The sequence below is a fragment of the Oryctolagus cuniculus genome, chromosome 8 (assembly GCF_051225735.1).
Source record: "Oryctolagus cuniculus isolate XC-2025 breed Fujian yellow rabbit chromosome 8, ASM5122573v1, whole genome shotgun sequence".
Lineage (NCBI taxonomy): Eukaryota > Metazoa > Chordata > Mammalia > Lagomorpha > Leporidae > Oryctolagus > Oryctolagus cuniculus.
In genome coordinates this window covers 56,997,710-57,017,183 of record NC_142874.1, presented here as the reverse complement: position 1 = coordinate 57,017,183, position 19,474 = coordinate 56,997,710, and the positions used below count along the sequence as shown (strand labels likewise).

The window sequence follows — 19,474 nt, the reverse complement described above, 5'->3', positions numbered from 1 at the left end:
TTGGAAAACCTAGATGTGGGTAAATTTCTGAAAACACATAACTTACCAAGATTAAATCATGAAGACAAAGTAAATCTGAAAGAGCAATAATGAGCAATGAGATTCTATCAGTTATCAAAAGTCTCACAGGAAAGAAAAGCTGGTAACTAGATGGATTCATGCCTAATTTTACCACTTAGGGTAGGTCTACTCTAATTCTCAAATATTCCAAAAAATTGAAAAGCAGTGAATCTTTCCTAACTCATTTGACACCTTTGATTCTAAACCCATACAACAGAAGATAGAACCTAGAAACTGATAATTTTGAGCAAAATACCAGCAAGGTACTCTATTCTGTTCCATTGATCCTTCTTGATTACAATGACTACCTGGTAAATCTTAATGTCAGGTAGGGTGATGCCTCCTTTTTTCAATAGGTTACCTTAGCTCCTCTATATCCTTTGCCTTCACACTGAAATTTTTAATTAAGCCTAACGAGGTTTACTAAACCCATTTCTTGGCATTTCATAGCAGTTGCATTAAATTTATATATCAGTGTGGAGAAAGCTGACATCAATATTTCAAGTCCTCCAATCAGTGAACATGTTATTTTTCTCCAAATGTTTAGGTCACTAATTTATTTCAACATTTTATAATTTTCAGCTTATATATACTGTGTGTGTTAAGTGCATATTTCATTTTTGTGGCAATTATAAATATAATATTTTTAATTTTGGTGTCTCCATGCTCATTGTTAATATACCGAATTATTAAATTTATATATTTATTTGTGTCCTGTCATCATGTACTCCTTTATTATTCCCAGGAGGTTAATATGGATCCTTCGAATGCTTTATGTATACAATTATGCTATCAGTAACTTTTTGTTCCCTTTAATTGTTTTATCTTTCCAATCTCTAAGTTCTTTATTTTTAGCTCATTATTGCACTCACTAGAATTTTCTGTACTAGCCTTTTTTTTTTTTTTTTCTTTTTCTGCCAGGCAGAGTTAGACAGTGAGAGAGAGAGAGAAAGGTCTTCCTTCCGTTAGTTCACCCCCTACATGGCCCCTATGCGCGCATCCAAAGCCAGGAGCCAGGTACTTCCTCCTGGTCTCCCATGGGGATGCAGGGCCCAAACACTTAGGCCATCCTCCACTGCCTTCCCAGGCCATTGCAGAGAGCTGGACTGGAAGAGGAGCAACCGGGACAGAACTAGAGCCTCAACCAGCACTGGAACCCAGAGTACCGGCGCCACAGGCGGAGGATTAGCCTAGTGAGCCGCAGCACTGCCCAATTTCATTGGTTTTTGCTATAATCTTCCCATTACTGACTATATTGATTTCTGGTCTTTATTATTTATTTTGTTTTACTTGCATGTTACATTTTCATTTACATTCATTTCTTTGCATTTTCGAATTGTGTTGAAATCACTCCCCTTTCATATACAATTTATTTAAAATGTACAGCTTAATTTACATTTTTTTTAACATTTTGCTCTTGTAGTTCTGTTTCTGACATCCGATTTCATTGCATTATGATAAAAATATTCTTAGATAATCTGTAAAATCACATGATTTAAAAGTATTTTAGATTTGTTTTGTGGCCCAAGATTAGATCTATCTTGGTAAACATTTTGTAATTCCTCAAAAAAATATATACTCTGTAGTTACATAGTGGGGTTTTACAGACAGATAGATAAATAGATAGATAAACAGATAAATTTTGTTCTTTAATTGGGCAATTCAGATCATCTGTATCTCTACTTAAAATTTTTAGGACTGCCACAAACAGCGTAGCTTATTTCAATGGAAATATTTTGCAGCAAAGTTCTGGAAGCTATAATTTTACCACAACGTATTGGCAGAGCTGGTTCCTTCTGAACACTCTGAACGATGATCTGTGCATATGATTTGCCTAGCTCCTGGTGATGGTCAACAATCTTAACATTCCTGGACTTTGCATCACCTGATCTCTGCCCCCATCTCCACATGACAATCTCTCTGTATGTCTGAGTTCAAATTATGATCTTCAAAAGACATATATCATATGGGATTAAGATAAACACCAATTACCTCATTTAACTTTTTAAATCTGCAAAGGCTAGTTTCAACTAAGATTAGTTTTGGGGAAATGGTTTCCTGAGTTTTTTAACTTTGCCTGTTTCCCTCTTCCACAAAATCTAGGGCATTTTCAAACTGTTGAAATCTTTACTTAACATATGCTAAACTGATCTTCTGTATATAAAGAGAATTGAAAATGAATCTTGATGTGAATGGAAGGGGGGAGGGAGAGGGAAAGGGGAGGGGTGCCGGTGGGAGGGAAGTTATGGTGGGGGGGAAGCCATTGTAATTCATAAGCTGTACTTTGGAAATTTATATTCATTAAATAAAAGTTAAAAAAATTCTAAAAAAAAAATCTAGGGCATTTTCAACCATTGTTTCTCATTATTTTTTCAAATACTCTCTTTCTTCTATTCTTTCCATTTCTTATAATAAACATCACCAAGACAAAAATGGTGAAATTTTCATTATCCCCAAAGTAACTGAGGCACTGTTCATTTTTCCTATCTTGTCTGTTCAAACTACTAAGCTCTTTGATCAGTTTTCAAGTTCTATGAGTGCTACTTCTTTCTTGAGAAAATTCCATGAGGTCATTTTAATTTGTTATTATAGTTTTCAGATGTATAATTCCCATATCAGTTATTAAAATAACTTCTCTTTGCTGATATTTTGTTTTTGTTATATATAATGAAATTATATTGTAAAATTGTTATAACACATAAAAATGTTCAAATGAGCACTTGTAATCACTCTGAAAACAATTTGAAAGTAGCAATGTTCATGAAAGATGTAGAAGAAATACAGGAGAAGAAAATGGAAACTTGGAGTCAGTTTTGTGGTGTTCTGGGTAAAGTCACCACCTGTGATGCCAGAATCCAGTATGGGCACTAGTTCATGTTCAGCTGCTCCATTTCTAATTTAGCTCCCTGTTAACGGCCTGGGAAAGCAGCAAAAGATGGCGCAAGTGTTTGGGCCACTGCCATCCATGTGGGAAATCCAGATGAAGGTCCTGGCTCCTAGTTTGGCCATTGCAGCCATCTGGAGAATGAACTGTCAGATGGAATAGTGCTCTCTCCCTAAATCAATCATTCTCTCTACACCCCCGCACCCCTCTTCCTAACTCAGACTTTCAAATAAATAAATATTCACCAAAATAGAAACGTAAGATTTGAAAAATGCGATAATTAAAAATTTCATTGGATAAATAAAATGGAAATATAAGAAGAAAGGTAAGCTAATATAAACCATCCAAGCTAAAATAAATAAAGGAAAAAAATTGAAAAAAAAACCCTCTTTATGAAATGAGGGCAATAACAAGATCTACAAGCTACAGTTTAAGGAAACAGGAAAAAATCAAAGAAATTTGTATCTAGATTCAACATTTTCAAATTCCTGAGAGAAAAATAACTGAAGATAGGCTGAGGTAAAAGATGCATTACTTGTAGGGAACAACAAATTAAATAACTATTTTCTCATCAGAAAAAATGGTAAATAAAATATATTGGTCTCCCCTTGAGTTCCTAAAAATTGTTTGCTAGCTTAAAGCAAAATATATCATTGTTGGGGTTTACAGAGAGATATTATTATATAAGATAACTTTACCAAAAAATGTGTGGAAAGGTATTAAAATATTCTTTGTTCTGTCAAAGTTTCTATATATTCTTGGCACTTCTAGCTGAAGTGCTATATAATTCTTTGAAAGTGGACTTTAAAATGCCATGTATGTACGTTAAAATGCATAGAAATAATTAAAATATATACGTAAGATACATTAAAATGAAATATTATAATCCAAATGATCTAAAAGAAGGCAGGAGGATGGAGGAGAAGGAATAAACAGAAACAAATAATAAAGTGGTAGATCTAATCCAAGAATGTCAATAATTACATAAATGGAAATTCTATTAACACACTAATTAAAAGGCAGAAATAATATGTGTATATAAAAATAGAATCAACAGTCTGTGGTCTACAAGTTATTCACTTAAAATAGGATGCTGGAGGCTGGCACTGTGGCACAGTGGGTTAAGCCACTGCCTGCAATGCCCACATTCTATGTGGGCACTCATTTTGAGTCCCAGTCGCTTCCCTTCTGATCCAGTTCCCTATAAGGTACAAGGCAAAGCACCAGAAGATGGCCCCAGAACTTTGGCCCCAGCCACCCATGTGGGAGACTTGGATGAAATCCCTGGCTCCTGGCTTCAGCCTGGCCCAGCCCTGGCCTTTGCAGCCATTTGGGGAGTAAACCAGCAGATCGAAGACCTTTCTCTCTCTGCAACTCTGCCTTTCAAATAAATAAAATAAATCTTTAGAAAAAAAGATATCGGGCCGGCGCCGCGGCTCACTAGGCTAATCCTCTGCCTTGAGGCGCCGGCACACCAGGCTCTAGTCCCGGTCGGGGCGCCGGATTCTGTCCCGGTTGCCCTCTTCCAGGCCAGCTCTCTGCTGTGGCCAGAGAGTGCAGTGGAGGATGGCCCAAGTGCTTGGGCCCTGCACCCCATGGGAGACCAGGAAAAGTACCTGGCTCCTGCCATCGGATCAGTGCGGTGTGCAGGCAGCAGCGCACGGGCCACAGCGGCCATTGGAGGGTGAACCAACGGCAAAGGAAGACCTTTTTCTCTGTCTCTCTCAGTGTCCACTCTGCCTGTTAAAAATAAAAAATAAAAAATAAAAAATAAAAAATAAAATAAAATAAAAAAATAAATAAAAAGAAAAAATATATCAAAGGAAAAGTGGAGTTTTTAATATTAATGATAAAAAAAGTTGATTTCAAAACAGGGAAATTAACACAGATAAAAAGTAATTTTGCGGGGCTGGCACTGTCGTGCAGTGGGTTCACGCCCTGGTCTGAAGCTCGGGCATCCCATATGGGCTCCGGTTCTAGTCCCAGTTGCCCCTCTTCTGATCCAGCTCCCTGCTGTGGCCTGAGATAGCAGTGGAAGATGGCCTAAATCCTTGGGCCCTTGCACCCATGTGGGAGACCCAGAAGAGGCTCCTGGCTCTTGGCTTCGGATCGGCGCAGCTCCTGCCCTTGCAGCCATCTGGGGAGTGAATCAGCAGATGGAAGACCTCTCTCTCTCTGTGTGTGTCTCTACCACTCTCTCTAATTTTGTCTTTCAAATAAATAAAATATTAATAATAATAATAATTTTGCTTATAGTCAACTCATCAAGAAGAAGTAATCATTCTAAATGTATGCTCAATTAATAAGAGAACTTAAAATAGATAAAGCAAAAACTGAAACACAATTCACAGGACAAATAATTAAGCCCATAATCAGAGCTGAAGTTTTCAATATTATTTTTTAACACAGACAAATTTCCTGTCAGAAAATCAGGGAAGACATAAAAAAACAAACACCACCATCCACCAACAGAATCTTAGCACCTGCAAAACACTACAGTCAACAACACCAGAACAGAGAAACTTGTCAGGTAGACCTGGAAGACTGACCATGAGAAACCCTTTTCGGAGTTATAAACATCTTAATAAATTGACAAGTATTTAAAGAAAATTAAGTATGTATTTTGATCATAGCAGAAATGTTCAAGAATAATGAAAGTAAACACATCAAATATTTGGAAATAAAACATAACATTTCTTTTTTTTTTTTTTTTTTTTTTTTTTTTTTTTTGACAGGCAGAGTGGACAGTGAGAGAGAGAGACAGAGAGAGAAAGGTCTTCCTTTGCCGTTGGTTCACCCTCCAATGGCCGCCGCTGCAGCCGGCGCACCGCGCTGATCCTGGCAGGAGCCAGGATCCAGGTGCTTTTCCTGGTCTCCCATGGGGTGCAGGGCCCAAGCACCTGGGCCATCCTCCACTGCACTCCCTGGCCATAGCAGAGAGCTGGCCTGGAAGAGGGGCAACCGGGACAGAATCCGGCGCCCCAACCGGGACTAGAACCCGGTGTGCCGGCGCCGCAAGGTGGAGGATTAGCCTATTGAGCCACGGCGCCGGCAAAACATAACATTTCTAAACGATTTGTGGTTCAGAGGAAACTCAAAAGAAATTAGAATATCCTAGAACTAAGTAAAAACAGTACTATGTCAAAATTTGTGGCTATATCAGCACTCAAATAATAAGAATTAAAGATTAAAGTTCTAAAGCAATAATATAGCTAAATAGTACTCAGTATGAAATTTACAGATATATATATTAGAACAGTAGAAAAGTCTCAACTCTCAACTTTCACTTTAAGAAACAAACAAAAACATAGAACAAAACAAATAAGCTTAAACAAGCAGAAGGCAGAAAACAATTAAATTGAACAGAGAATCTTAGACTATGCCAACATTAAGATAAAGTGATAAAATAGTAAATCAGTGAAATACTGAGGAGTCACTAGAGAAAATTTAAAAAGAACCTTTTCTTACAATTATTAGGAAGAAATGTCAACAGGAATATACTGTTCAGTAATATCGAAACAGCAAAGTTTAAATAGGAGAATTAGAAGCTATGAATTTAGGGTGACAATTAGGTACTCATTCTTGCCTTTTGATATAAGAATAATATCAAGATGATATAGAAATGAGATTTTAGGGGGCCAGCGGCAACCCATATGGGCAGCGGTTCCTGACCAGTTGCTCCACTTCTGGTCAAGTTCCCTGCTAATGGACAGGGAAAAGCAGCAGGAGATTGTCCATGTTTGGGCCAATGCCACCATGCCACCCACGTAAAAGATCCAGATGAAGCTCCTGGTTCCTGGGATGGCTGTGTGGCCATCAGGTGAGTGAACCAGCAGACGGAAAAATTTCTCTCTCTGTGTAAATAAATTTCAATTACATAAATCAATCTTAAAAATCATATTTAATTATCTGACTAGTAGGAGGTAAAAATATGGAAGTAATTTTGCAGAAATTCTTATGAAGGTAGTGGGAACTTGATCAGACAATCTGATTAAATAAAGATGTTTTAGGAGATATGGTTGTGGCATAAAAGATTAAGTTACCACTGGCAAAGCCAGCAAACCATATTCCCAGCTGCTTCACTTAAAAATCCAGCTGCCTGCTGATAATAAGGTTCGGGAAAGCAACAGAATATGGCACAAGCACAGGGGCTCCTACTACTCACATGGGCAATCAGGAGGGAGTTCCATACTCCTGTCTTCGGCCTAGCCCACCTCTGGACTTTGTGCCACTTGGGGAGTGAACCAGCAGATGGATGCTTGCTCTCTCTCTCTCTCTCTCTCTCTTCCATTCTCTGTAATTCTGCCTTTCAAATAAATACATAGTTCTAAAAATGTTTTAATACATTTTAAAATGATCATGTTTGAAGTATTTGGTGAAGAGCCACTGTGAAGGGGGAAGTTGAAGATGAAGATCCAAGTGGAAATGACCAAGGAATCAGGACAGCAGGAGTGTGGGGTGAGATGGAGAATGGGCTGGGGGTATCATGTTGAGGAAGGGAAGGAAGGTATTAACTTGGAAAGGGAAATGATCACTTATCCTATGGAAAAAAATAAGTAAATGATGGAAAGTGTTCTGAGAAATTTTGAAAGAAGTGCTTATTATATTGTTTCATTATTTGTAAATTAGAAAGCAAAATAAATTCACTAATATGAAGAGAATCAAAAGGCTCCAGGTGCTTTCGAGAGGTAAAAAATTTGCAATACCTGTAATTAACATATACATATATATAGGGATTTATCAGAGAATAAAAAGAATAACATATAGCACATAAGATTCAGCTGAGGTTAGGTATTATTAACTATAATGAAACAAGGAAGAATGACTAAATAATTTCTCCAACATCTAGTCAAAAAATGTCTCTACCAATTTTATAGTGTAAGAAGGAAAAGACTGGGGTCTGACAAGGGAATCAATTTTGGATATTGATTAGTGGATACCTTACATTAACACATTTCTATGATACTGGAGCCCGCATAGTGGCACAGTAGGTTATGTGATTGCTTGAGGTGTTAGAATTCCCTATCAGAGTGCCAGTTTGAATCTCACCTGTTCAGCTTCTGATCCAGCTCCCTGCTAATGTGAAATGGGAAGAACAGCAGAAGATGGCCCAAGTACTTGGGACTCTAACCACCCACGTGGGAACCCCAGCTGGAGTTCTTGGCCCCTGACTTCAGCCTGGCCAGCCCTGTCCTTTGTGGTCATTTGGAGAGTGAACCATTGCATAGAAGATCTCTCACTTACTTTCTTTCTCACTCTGTATGTCACTGCCTTTCAAACAACAGACAGATATTTTTTTCAAAAAATATTTATTTATTAATTTGAATGGCAGAGTTACAGAGAAGCAGAGTCAGAGAAAGAGAGAGGTCTTCCACCTGCTGGTTCACTCCCCAGATGGTCGGAGCTGGGCCAATCCAAAGCCAGGAGCCAGGAGCTTCTTTCAGGTCTCCCACGTGGGTGCAGGAGCCCAAGGACTTGGGCCATCTTCCACTGCTTTCCCAGGCCATCAGCAGGCAGCTGGATTGAAGTGTAGCAGCTGCAACTCAAACTGGCGCCTGTATGGGATGCCAGCACTATAGGCGGAGGCTTTACATGCTATGCCACAGCACTGGCCCCAAAAGAAAGATATTTTAAAAGCATTTCTGATACTGAGTTTTGAAATAACAGTAGATGTTTACCATTTTGAAAACCCTATATAGTATTGAAATAATTTTTATCTAATACCACTCCCACTTATTTTATATTATGTCACTCAGTTATTTCTGCTTCTCTCCAGCATTTACATTGACTTCTGTATTCCTTTCTATGGCCTGCTATTTTTCTTGTGTCCTTATTCCACCAATTCACTTCTCATATTGTCCCTCCATTTAGTTCTCCGTGAAATCTATATTTTAGCACTTATTTAAAGAAATCAGTATTTGTCCATAAGTTAATAATTTGAATTGTCCTTAAAAAACCTATAAAACCATAATTCTAAGAAATAATCAATGCACTTTAATATTATTGTAATAGCATTATTTAGTATTAATATAATTATAAAATTTTAAATGCAATATATTTACATATAATTATATTCTAATAGCATAAAACTAATATATAATTTCAGTATAATCTAAATCAGAAATTCAAGGCATGCAAGAACAGAGCTACAGAAACAAACAAATGATTCACCTTTCCTCCTTGTTTGGTTATTTCATCTTTTATGTTGTCATCATATTCTTTAAATTATAATCTTCTCAAAGAAAAAAGAAAATCCTTACAGAAAGTTTTAGTTTCTATTTATAAGTTTTCTCACTAATATCCTTAATAAAAAAGAAATAGAAATTTGGCCTAAAAAGAGCAAACAATTGCTTGTTTCATAAAGCTTCTTTAGATTTTTTGAATTCCACTGTTGTCTGAAGCTGATGAACCTGATAGCAGTAACCATTAGTGCCAGAACAATGTTCATGCTTTGACTCTCATTTTCAATTTAATTAATTCTTCCCTGTATTTAAACTGTTTTCCTTTGTATCTGAAGTTAAATCCTTTTGTATCCTTTGCCTGTGGGCCCCAACTGATTTATGTTGCTGCCCTGCTAGACAGGTCAAAAACCTGCTTAGAATAGTTTATTCCACTTTTGCTGTTTTGATTTAAATACATGCTTCTAACATCAAGGGCAATCACTTCTCCAGGCCTATAGGGAAATGGCAGGTGGCTTCTTCCTGGTTTCCTCAGTAATACTGCCAGTACTCGACCACTAACAGGCACAGTGTTAGGACTATGTTTAACCGCATATCTAAGCTATTACAGAACAATTACAACTGGAAATTGGATCAAATAAAGCTGAAATGCATAAACCGTGAAACATATTCTTCAGAGAAGTGACAGTTCAGGTTTGTATACACTTGCCAAATCTTGGATTTGCACTTAGGTTCAATTGAACTGAAGTATAAAATATCTTACCTTACAAAGTGCATAGACATCTCTGTTGATGGTAGAAATGATTACAAAAATGGTACTCCCAATTTCAAAGCAAAAATCTGAAGGCACACAAGAAAACAGTATTTAAAAAATTCTTTTTAATTCTGTGTGGGGGCAGACATTTGGCTCAGCAGTAATGACGCTTTCATTCTATATTGAAATGCCTGGGTTGAGTCCACAATTTGCAAAGCAGCAGGTAAAGTCTCAAGGTTTTGAGTCCCTGCCACCCAAGTGGAATTGAGTTTAGGCTCTGCTTCAGCTGGACCAGTGCCAGGCATTGCAGGCATTTGGAGAGTGGAGAGTGGATCTACCTCTCTCTCCCCCTCTTTAGCACTCCTTCAAACAAATAAAAGTAATTTTAAATACATAATTTTATATATGAATAAGAGGATACTACTCGAAGCCAAGTCATGATATTTAGAACCAAGTACTTTCTCCATTTTCCAAAAATAATAAGTGAAAAAGTCCTAAGATTTATTTAAATTGTTAAGGAGAAATATCTTAAAATATTTATATCAAAAACAACAAAATAGAAAGCATTGTCATTAAAAAACATTTCTTTGTAGAATATTGTAACTAATTATGGATTATTCAACACATACACACAAACACAAGTAAGTACTTTTAGAAAAATACTGTACAGATTATACGGTGACTAGTTCAACATCAAATCCAATATTTCTCATCAAAGTCTCTAACATCATCTGCTTTTCTTCCTTTCCCTTTTTTCTCTCCCCATCCCATTTCCTTATTTCATATTTTTTCTCAGTGCTGTCAGTGATAAACATTTTGCCTAGACTTAAAAGAAACAAAATTTCTCATTATATTTAAAACAAGTAAACTTCACATATAGGTATATAGACCGTTGTGGGCTGTGCACAGATGCTAAGATCATGCTAAGAAGTGCATGGGATGGAGGTAGGACTTTAACATTTTCTTTGAAAGTGAAAGAATGGATAGAAAAGTGTAAATCATACATGACCGAGGGAGCATGAAAAGTTCTAGAAATTGCAAATAATGTGGTATAAAACCAAAGAAAGTCGGGGCCAGTGTTGTGGTACAGTGAGTTAAGTCACCAACCCCAACTTTGGCATCCAATGTGAGCTCCAGCTGGAGTTCTGCCTGTTCCACTTCCTATCCAGACCCCTACTAATGTTCCTGAGAAGGAGTGGAAGATGGCCCAAGTAACTGGGCCCTTGTCAACCATGTGGAAGACTCAAACGTAGTTCCAGGCTCCTGGCTTCAGCCTGGCCCAGCCCAGCGCCTGGCTGGTCCAGCCATTTAGGGAGTGAACCAGCATATGGAATTTCTCTTTCTATCTCTCTTTTTCTGTAACTCCATCTTTCAAATAAAGAAATAAATCTTTAAAATAATAAAAACAGAAAGCTGAGCAGGAAATAGAATACTAAACGACAAGAAGGAATGATTTTATTCTCATGACTGTCACAAGATATTAAAGGATTTAAATTAGGAGAGTACCTAAACTCTGTGTGGTATCTTCCTAGAAAATAAGCCAGCTAATCACTAGGATATGTTTAATCATTGTCATGTAAAATTCTTAATGCCAATTTAATTTGAAAAGAGCAGAAGAAAGAAGATGAGATATATGTGACTACCATGGACTGTATCAGTGATGAGGATTCTTTGAACAATTCCATGCTAAGATAACAATGGACGTTCAGCCAACCTTGAAGTGTGGGATTTCAAGTAGAAATGCTTGGACTGAAGGTAGACTTCTTGGCTTCTCCAGTTTATGAAAGGTAATTGAAGCCAGTGGAAATGGTATGATTTTTCAGAAAGATTCCTCATAAATGAAAAGAACAAAAACGGGCCAATGATTGAATGCTAGAAGGCACTAATTTTGAAAAGAGTGAGCTTCAAGTAAGAACAATATTGAGAAAGAATGATACTGATGAAAAAGAATCAGAATAGAACGGGGCCTGAGACAGCTAAGGAAGAAATATTCTTTAAAGTATGCAATGCTAAATGGCTTCAAGTTACACAATAATAAATAAGAAGGGAAGGAGAGTAAACATTTATCAGCAAAGGTAAAAATACTTTTGATGACTTTTGGAGTCAATAATATGGTAGTGTATGGTAAGGTAGTATAAGCACGGAACTTTGGGGCCCGTGCTGTGGCGTAGCAGGTAAAGCCACTGCCTGCAGTGCTGGCATCCCATATGGGTGCCAGTTCAGGTCCTGGCTATTCCACTTCCAATCCAGCACTCTTCTATGGCTGGGAAAGCAGTAGAAGATGGCCCAAGTCCTTGGGCCCCTGCACCTGCATGGGAGTCCCAGAGGAAGCTCCTGGCTCCTGGCTTTGCATGGGCACAGCTCGCACTGTTGCAGCCAATAGGGGAGTGAACCAGAAGATGGAAGACCTCCCTCCCTCCCTTTCTCTGCCACTTGTTCTCTCTCTGTGTAACTCAAATAAATAAATCAATCCTGGGGCTAGTTCCATGGCTCACTTGGTTAATCCTCCGCCTGTGGCGCAGGCATCCCATATGGGCACTGGGTTCTAGTCCCGGTTGTTCCTCTTCCAGTCTAGCTCTCTGCTGTGGCCCGGGAGTGCGGTGGAGGATGGCCCAAGTGCTTGGGCCCCTGCACCCGCGTGAGGGACCAAGAGGGGGCACCTGGCTCCTGACTACGGTGGCGCAGCACCACCATGGCAGCCCTTTGGGAGGTGAACCGGCAGATGGCAGGCCTTTCTCTCTCTCCCTCTCACTGTCTGTAACTCTGTCAAATAAATAAAAATATGAAAAAATTAAAAATAAATAAATCCTACCAAAAATAAGTAGGAAACTTCTACTCTTTGACATTTCTCTGTACATTCTTAATGTGCCCTACCTTCTCTATATAACCCAACACTTCACAAACGCTACCCTGAAGCCCCTTACAATCCTCGTTTCTGTACTGGAAGCAACTAAGACGGGCCCTGAGACGCTGGAAAGGAGAGAGCGAATAGACTCCACAGAATCCATTGTAAAAAACTTTGTCCCTGAACAAATATTTTCCATTTCAAGGCCTCTCGCCTGAAGGTTCAGCCTATTGAGACAGGATATTGTGCTCAACCCTGAGGGGCTCAGATGTGCCCCGTTTTAACTCGCCTAACCGCAAAATCCTGCTGAACAAGATGGAAAATTTCCTTTGGCAAACCTAATGATAGCTCCCTTGACCGGCAACAACAGCAAAAAATCCCATCAGCTGCCGCCTCCTCTGAGTGTAAAAACCAACCCCAAAAGACAGCAGCTGCAACCCCCACACACACCCTTCCCCCCAACACTCACACAGCCAGTAGACTGCCTCAGAAAGCCTTGCTCCTCTCTTCTCACCCTCGCGCATGGTCTCCTCAATCTTCTTCCACTCACGAACAACAACCCGGACTCAACCAGAACAAAAGTCTCCCAGCACAACCCACGTCCCACAGCAGCAAGAAACAAAGTACTGTTGGAGGAGCGGGATGCAGGCGGCACTGAGGAGGGCGGGAGATGGCTGTGGACCCGCTGCCAGTCAGGGACCCTCCGGGACAGCTTCCCTCTTGGGGCATCTTGAGGAAAGCGCCCGTGTTGCCTCAAAGTCCACAATTTAGCTTTTCTCACCTGCAGGTACCCTGGTTCCGTGGCCTCGCCTCCGGCCTCGCTCCGTTTTCCAGGTGCCCAAGGGGCGCCCGGTCCAGCGCCAGCGCGGGCGCCCCAGCCAGGGCTGTGGCAGAGGGCACCCCACTGTGGGTCCCACCATAGGGGCCACGCATGGCGCGCCCTTCCTCGCTTCTGTGGGTCCTCAGCTGCATTTCATCAAGAGCTGAATGGCCTGCTGCTTGGAGTAACAGATGGGAGGCTTGCTAACTGATGCGGGACTTCACTCCTTTCCTTTCAGTTCTTGTTGAATCCAAGATTAGGGAGGGAGAAACGAATAGAGAACCTGATTTAAAAAAAAAAAAAATGGCAAGCAAACTGGGGCCTGCGCTGTGGCTCAGAGGGTTAACGCCTTGGCCTGAAACGCAGGCATCCCATAAGCGCACCGGTTCGAGTCCCAGCTGTTCCACATCCCATCCAGCTTTCTGCTATGGCCTGGGAAAGCAGTGGAAGATGGCCCAAGTCACTGGGCCCCTGCGCCTACCCAGGGAGACCGGGAAGAAGCTCCTGGCTCCTGGCTTCGGATTGGCACAGCTCCAGCGGTTGAGGCCAATTGGGGAGTGAACCAGCAGGTGGAAGACCTCTCTCTCTCTCTCTGCCTCTCCTCTCTCTGTTTAACACTGACTTTCAAATAAATAAATAAAAATCTTTAAAAAAAAAAAAGCAAACTGTGACCAAAACTCTTAAAATCTTGATTATTTTATAGATTTTTAAAGCATAGTGTGATAGTTCAACGACGACACCTCCTGTTTAGTAAAACATGCCTTATTACCAGAAAAATACAATTAATTCGATCATAAAACAAAAAGGTTTGAATTCACCGGCTTTAGGCCCACCTATACCCAGATGACCAAATCGTGCTATCACAGACGCATGTCTCCCTGTCTTGGCTCTGCTTCCTTGTAGGTTGTAGATCTTCTCAGGCAGTTAGTGTTAACAGCTTACTGAGAAACGTGAACCCTGGAAGCTCCAGACCTTCATACCAGTTATGCTTTGTAATCCATGGAGTGAGAAGCTCTTCATTAAAAATTCTAAATGGCCCAGCTAGCCTATCCTTGAAGTTGGAGAAAAGGATGTATCCTATTAAAATCTCTTGCCTGAGAATATGGATAAAGTGGATTCTGAGGGACAGAGGAATTTTGATTGGTACAAAGAGGATTGCCACACTGGAAATGCAGCTAATAGCCAAACCAAAATACTAAGAATACATCCTCACATGCTTTTCCACTGCATGAGACTACAGAAAACACACGTGTTTTATTCAGATATACCTGGCAATGTTCAACGTATCCAATTTTCTGTCAGACAATGCCTTGTTAAAGATACTGGAATTGTACTATGGCCTACTGCTTGAAACAACCGTTTCTGATCCCTAAATCCATGATCATGCCAAAGATGGGCTGACACAACATAAACAATGAAATGAGGTATCCTACTGCTGCCTTAGCACATCATAAAGCTACAATTACAAGGCTTGCAATAAAATCCTTAATGACACTAGGAGATGAGCTCGTTGTACCACATACAACCCATTACCACAAACACTGAATCCGCAGCAGAGAGCTGAAATGAAGATTTTGACAAGGTCGCTTTTTATTTTACTGTAATCACATCTTGGGCGAGGCCAGAGTTTTTTAAGAAAATGTAATATTTATTTTGAGGGAGATAGAGAGAGAGAAAGAGAGAGAGAGAAACTGCTATTAGCTGGCTCACTCCCCAAATGTCTGCAATGGTGCAACCCTCAGGACCAGCTCAGGCAAGAGCAGGGAGCTGTGAACAGAATCAAAATCTTCACACGGGAGGCAGGAACCCAATCACTTGAGCTATCATCTGCAGGTTGTGCACCAGCAGGAAATTTAAATCAAAAGCTCAAGACAGGCACTGGATGCAGCCAGTATGAGATGATGTGAGACAGATATCCTAACCAGCTTCTTAACCTAGGACAAATGCCCACTTCAACCATTGTTTTCTTAATCATGCAATTCGGAATCCTCAGAGCCCAGTGTCATGTCCCCTCTCAGAATGTGAAGATTCGACCTGTTATACCTCATTGCACAAGGCCTAAATGGACAAGAGGCAGTAATGGATCCACCTGCATGTTACTAAATGCTACTTCTGAATTTTCCTGAAGGAGCCCTACTCCTGCAAGCCTGGTATCTATTCAACCTTGCATTAGACTTTGTTGGATGACAGCATGTCCATTTCACTTCAAATTATTTGTTTTCCCTTAGAAAAACTGTTTAACCTCAGTGTCTCATTACCCAAAGGCATCTCTGATTACTGAGCAAGAGTTCTGTTTTTTAAGAGCTTCATTAGCCACTTTCCAGTGTACATAATTCCCTGAATTCACTCACATTAACCTGATTTTCCAAGATCTTAAATGAAAAAGGATATATCTATTTTGCTTTCTATGCTTCAATCTCCTAGCTACACCCTTGACCAAATACTTGCTACAATAAATTTTTACTTGTTTTTATTTTTAGGTTCTTTTTACAATATATTGTCATTGTTATTATTTTAACATTCAGAAAAATGCACAGAATGTAAGCTACATTGCAAATTATCACAAACTGAGAACCCATGCCAGTAAAACCAAGGTCATGAAATATACTAATATTGTCATAACTCAGGAATATCCCCAATTTCTTTTGCTACCACTCTGTACTGACAATATTCCAACCTGGGTTTTACAGTAATAACTTTATTACCTATTTTATGCTTATTTTAATAGTTTTGCCACCAAACAATTCACACTTAACTATATTTCAGTTTCATCTATTATTGATCTTTATGGAAACAGGATTATAAAACATGATACTGTGGGGACTGCTGCTTTTTTTTTTTTCTTCAACATCTTATGTTTTAGATCTAGCCATGTGGTTGCAAGTATCTACAATTTACTTTTTTTTTTTTTTCACAGACAGAGTGGACAGTGAAAGAGAGAGAGACAGAGAGAAAGGTCTTCCTTTGCCATTGGTTCACCCTCTAATGGCCGCCGTGGCCTGCGCGCAGCACGCCACGCTGATCCGATGGCAGGAGCCAGGTGCTTATCCTGGTCTCCCATGGGGTGCAGGGCCCAAGCACTTGGGCCATCCTCCACTGCACTCCCTGGCCACAGCAGAGAGCTGGCCTGGAAGAGGGACAACCGGGACAGAATCCAGCTCCCCGACCAGGACCAGAACCTGGTGTGCCGGCGCCGCAAGGCGGAGGATTAGCCTAGTGAGCCCCGGCGCCGGCCTACAGTTTACTTTCATTTCATTTCTGTAGTACATGGTAACACAAGGGTGATCTCAGGGACCACTGCCAGAGTGGACATTCTGGTTCATATCTTCTGATGTGTGTGTGTTATGTACTTCTGTTGGGTTTAAATTTAGGAATGAAATTACTATCCGTCTCTTCAACCTTAATAGATAATGCAGAATAACGTTGCCAATTGATTTAATATTTGCCATTATTATCAGCCCAGTATGTTCCTGTTGTTCCATATACTACCACTGACATGGTCAATCTTTTAAAACTTTAACCATGCTGGTGGTTGTCTTGTGGTAGCACATTGTTGTTTTAAATTACATTGTTTTGATTTTGTTAAGATTAAATATACTTTAATATATTTGTTGACCATTTAGAGATCCTGTTGAAGATTATCGCCCATCTTTCTATGACATGATCCTTTTTTTGTAATTGATTTTAATTGGGTATATATTGATTTATATTCTGGATGGTACATTTTATTACTTTTATGTATTGAAAACATTTTCACCATATTAGCAGATTCTTTTTTAGTTTTCTAATGGTAATTCTGGTATTTTACTAACCAACTTTGAAAAGAAGAATAGATTAAAGATAATATAAGCTGAAGGGAAATGTAAAATATTTTATGCTAGTTAACTAGTTTACAACATCACAGAAAGTAGTCACTCTGCAGGAGGTATATGTAACATGATTATTTTGGTCTAAATAGTTTGGAGTTAATTGATTAAACATACCTATTAGTAATTTCAAGGTCAATAAATACATATTATTAGTAATCTAAAGTTCCTCCCATGTCACGTTCAAAGTATTACCTTTCCTTCTTCAGAGATAATTACTACTCTGATTTGTAAACCAAAGTTTAGTTTTGTAAATTCTTGAACTTTATTTGCATATATAATAATATTGATATATCCTTTGGAATGTATTTGTGAATTTCATATTTTTGTGCGTGCACTGATAATTTTTTGTTTCTTTGTTTTTGACAGGAAGAGTTAGACAGTGAGAGAGAGAGACAGAGAGAAAGGTCTTCCTTCCGTTGGTTCACCCCCAAAATGGTCGCTACGGCCAGGCGCTGCACCGATCCGAAGCCAGGAGCCAGGTGCCTCCTCCTGGTCTCCCAGGCGGGTGCAGGCGCCCAAGCACTTGGGCCATCCTCTACTGCCTTCCCAGGCCACAGCAGAGAGCTGGACTGGAAGAGGAGCAACCGGGACAGAACCAGTACCCCAAACCGGGACTAGAACCCGGAGTACTGGCACCACAGGCGAAGGATTAGCCTAGTGAGCCACAGTGCTGGCCAACGGATAATTTATTAATTCTGATTTTATAAGAGATTTCTTCAAAAACTTTGTGGCCAGGTGTGGGCCTTTAGCCTAGTTATTAAGATAACTGTGTCCTATATTAATGTATCTGTATCTCAGTTGAATTCCCAACTCCAGTTACTGATTCTAGATTGCCAGCAATGCAGAACTCAGGAGGCATTGGGGCTGGCTTCATGGCTTATTGGGTTAATCCTCTGCCTGCGGCGCCAGCATCCCATATGGGCGCTGGGTTCTAGTCCTGGCTGCTCCTCTTCCAGTCCAGCTCTCTGCTGTGACCCAGGAAGGCAATGGAGGATGGCCCAAGTGCTTGGGCGCCTGCACCCGCATGGGAGACCAGGAGGAGGCACCTGGCTCCTGGCTTCAGATCTGCGCAGTTCCAGCCGTGGTGGCCATTTGGGGAGTGAACCAACGGAAAAGGAAGACCTTTCTCTCTGTCTCTCTCTCTCACTGTCTGTAACTCTACCTGTCAAATAAATAAATAAAATCTTTTAAAAAAAATACAAAATAAAGAACTCAGGAGGCATGGTTGATGGTTCAAGTAGCTGAGTTCCACCCATATGGGAAACCTAAATTACATCCCTGGCTCCTGACTTTGATTCTGGTCCAGTTCCGACTATTGCAATGTTTTAAAATTGAACACAGAACTGGCAGTGCTCTATCTCTGCTTCATATATACATATATATATATATATATGATTGTATAAAAGGAATCAAATATAAGCTTCTTCTGGTGAAAAGTAATTTTAAATCTACTCATATTTCTGTCATAACAAATATTTTCCATGAAATTTTTAAAAACCCCTTCAAACAATGTTTCACTGTATGAATATTTCCCATGTTTTACATATTTTATTTATTCTTTCTATTTTCCTACTTATTTATTTTCAATTTGGGGCTATTATAATAAATGTTGCTATGAACATTCATTGTATTTCACATACATATACACATGTATGAAATTATGTTGGACCCACACTTAGGAACACTTCCATCAGCATTGTATAAGTTTCATTTGCTCAACATCCTCATCAACATGTGATATCATCAGTCTTACTCATTTAAATTATTCATATTGGTATGGAGTTATTATTCCGTTATGGAATAATATCTACTTCTGACTTTAATTTTTGCTTACTAAATGAGGTTCAACATGTTTTTATAATCTTAAGGACTACTTTATTTTCTTAAAATAAATGAATGCCCAGTTTATACATCCACTTTTCTACTGGGCTATAGTAGTTATTTAGATACATTTTGGATATGAGAACTTTAGAGTTTCATGCACTATAGATACCTTTTTTCAATCTCTTACCTATCTTCAATTTCTCTCTTAATAGTGATTTCTTATTTAAAGTCTTTAATTT

The 19,474-nt window shown here is 39.4% G+C and overlaps 1 protein-coding gene across 7 annotated transcripts in view; it reads right to left on the bottom strand.

Moving 5' to 3' along the window:
* Positions 1–14,165, bottom strand: part of LOC149125027 (uncharacterized) — a 35,109-nt gene extending 20,944 nt beyond the window's left edge. The window contains exons 1-3 of one of the 7 annotated variants that reach the window (XR_016211933.1): positions 13,504–13,819; positions 9,887–9,963; positions 8,237–8,552 (exon numbers count right to left, since the gene is read on the bottom strand). Coding sequence is in view for 3 of the 7 variants with exons in the window: in XM_089302479.1 (XP_089158605.1) it covers positions 9,887–9,963; positions 13,504–13,642 (216 nt within the window). In the remaining 4 variants the exon portion in view is untranslated. The other 6 variants (XR_016211935.1, XR_016211934.1, XM_089302479.1 and 3 more) reach the window with 6 other exon arrangements.
* Positions 14,166–19,474: the final 5,309 nt, after the last annotated feature.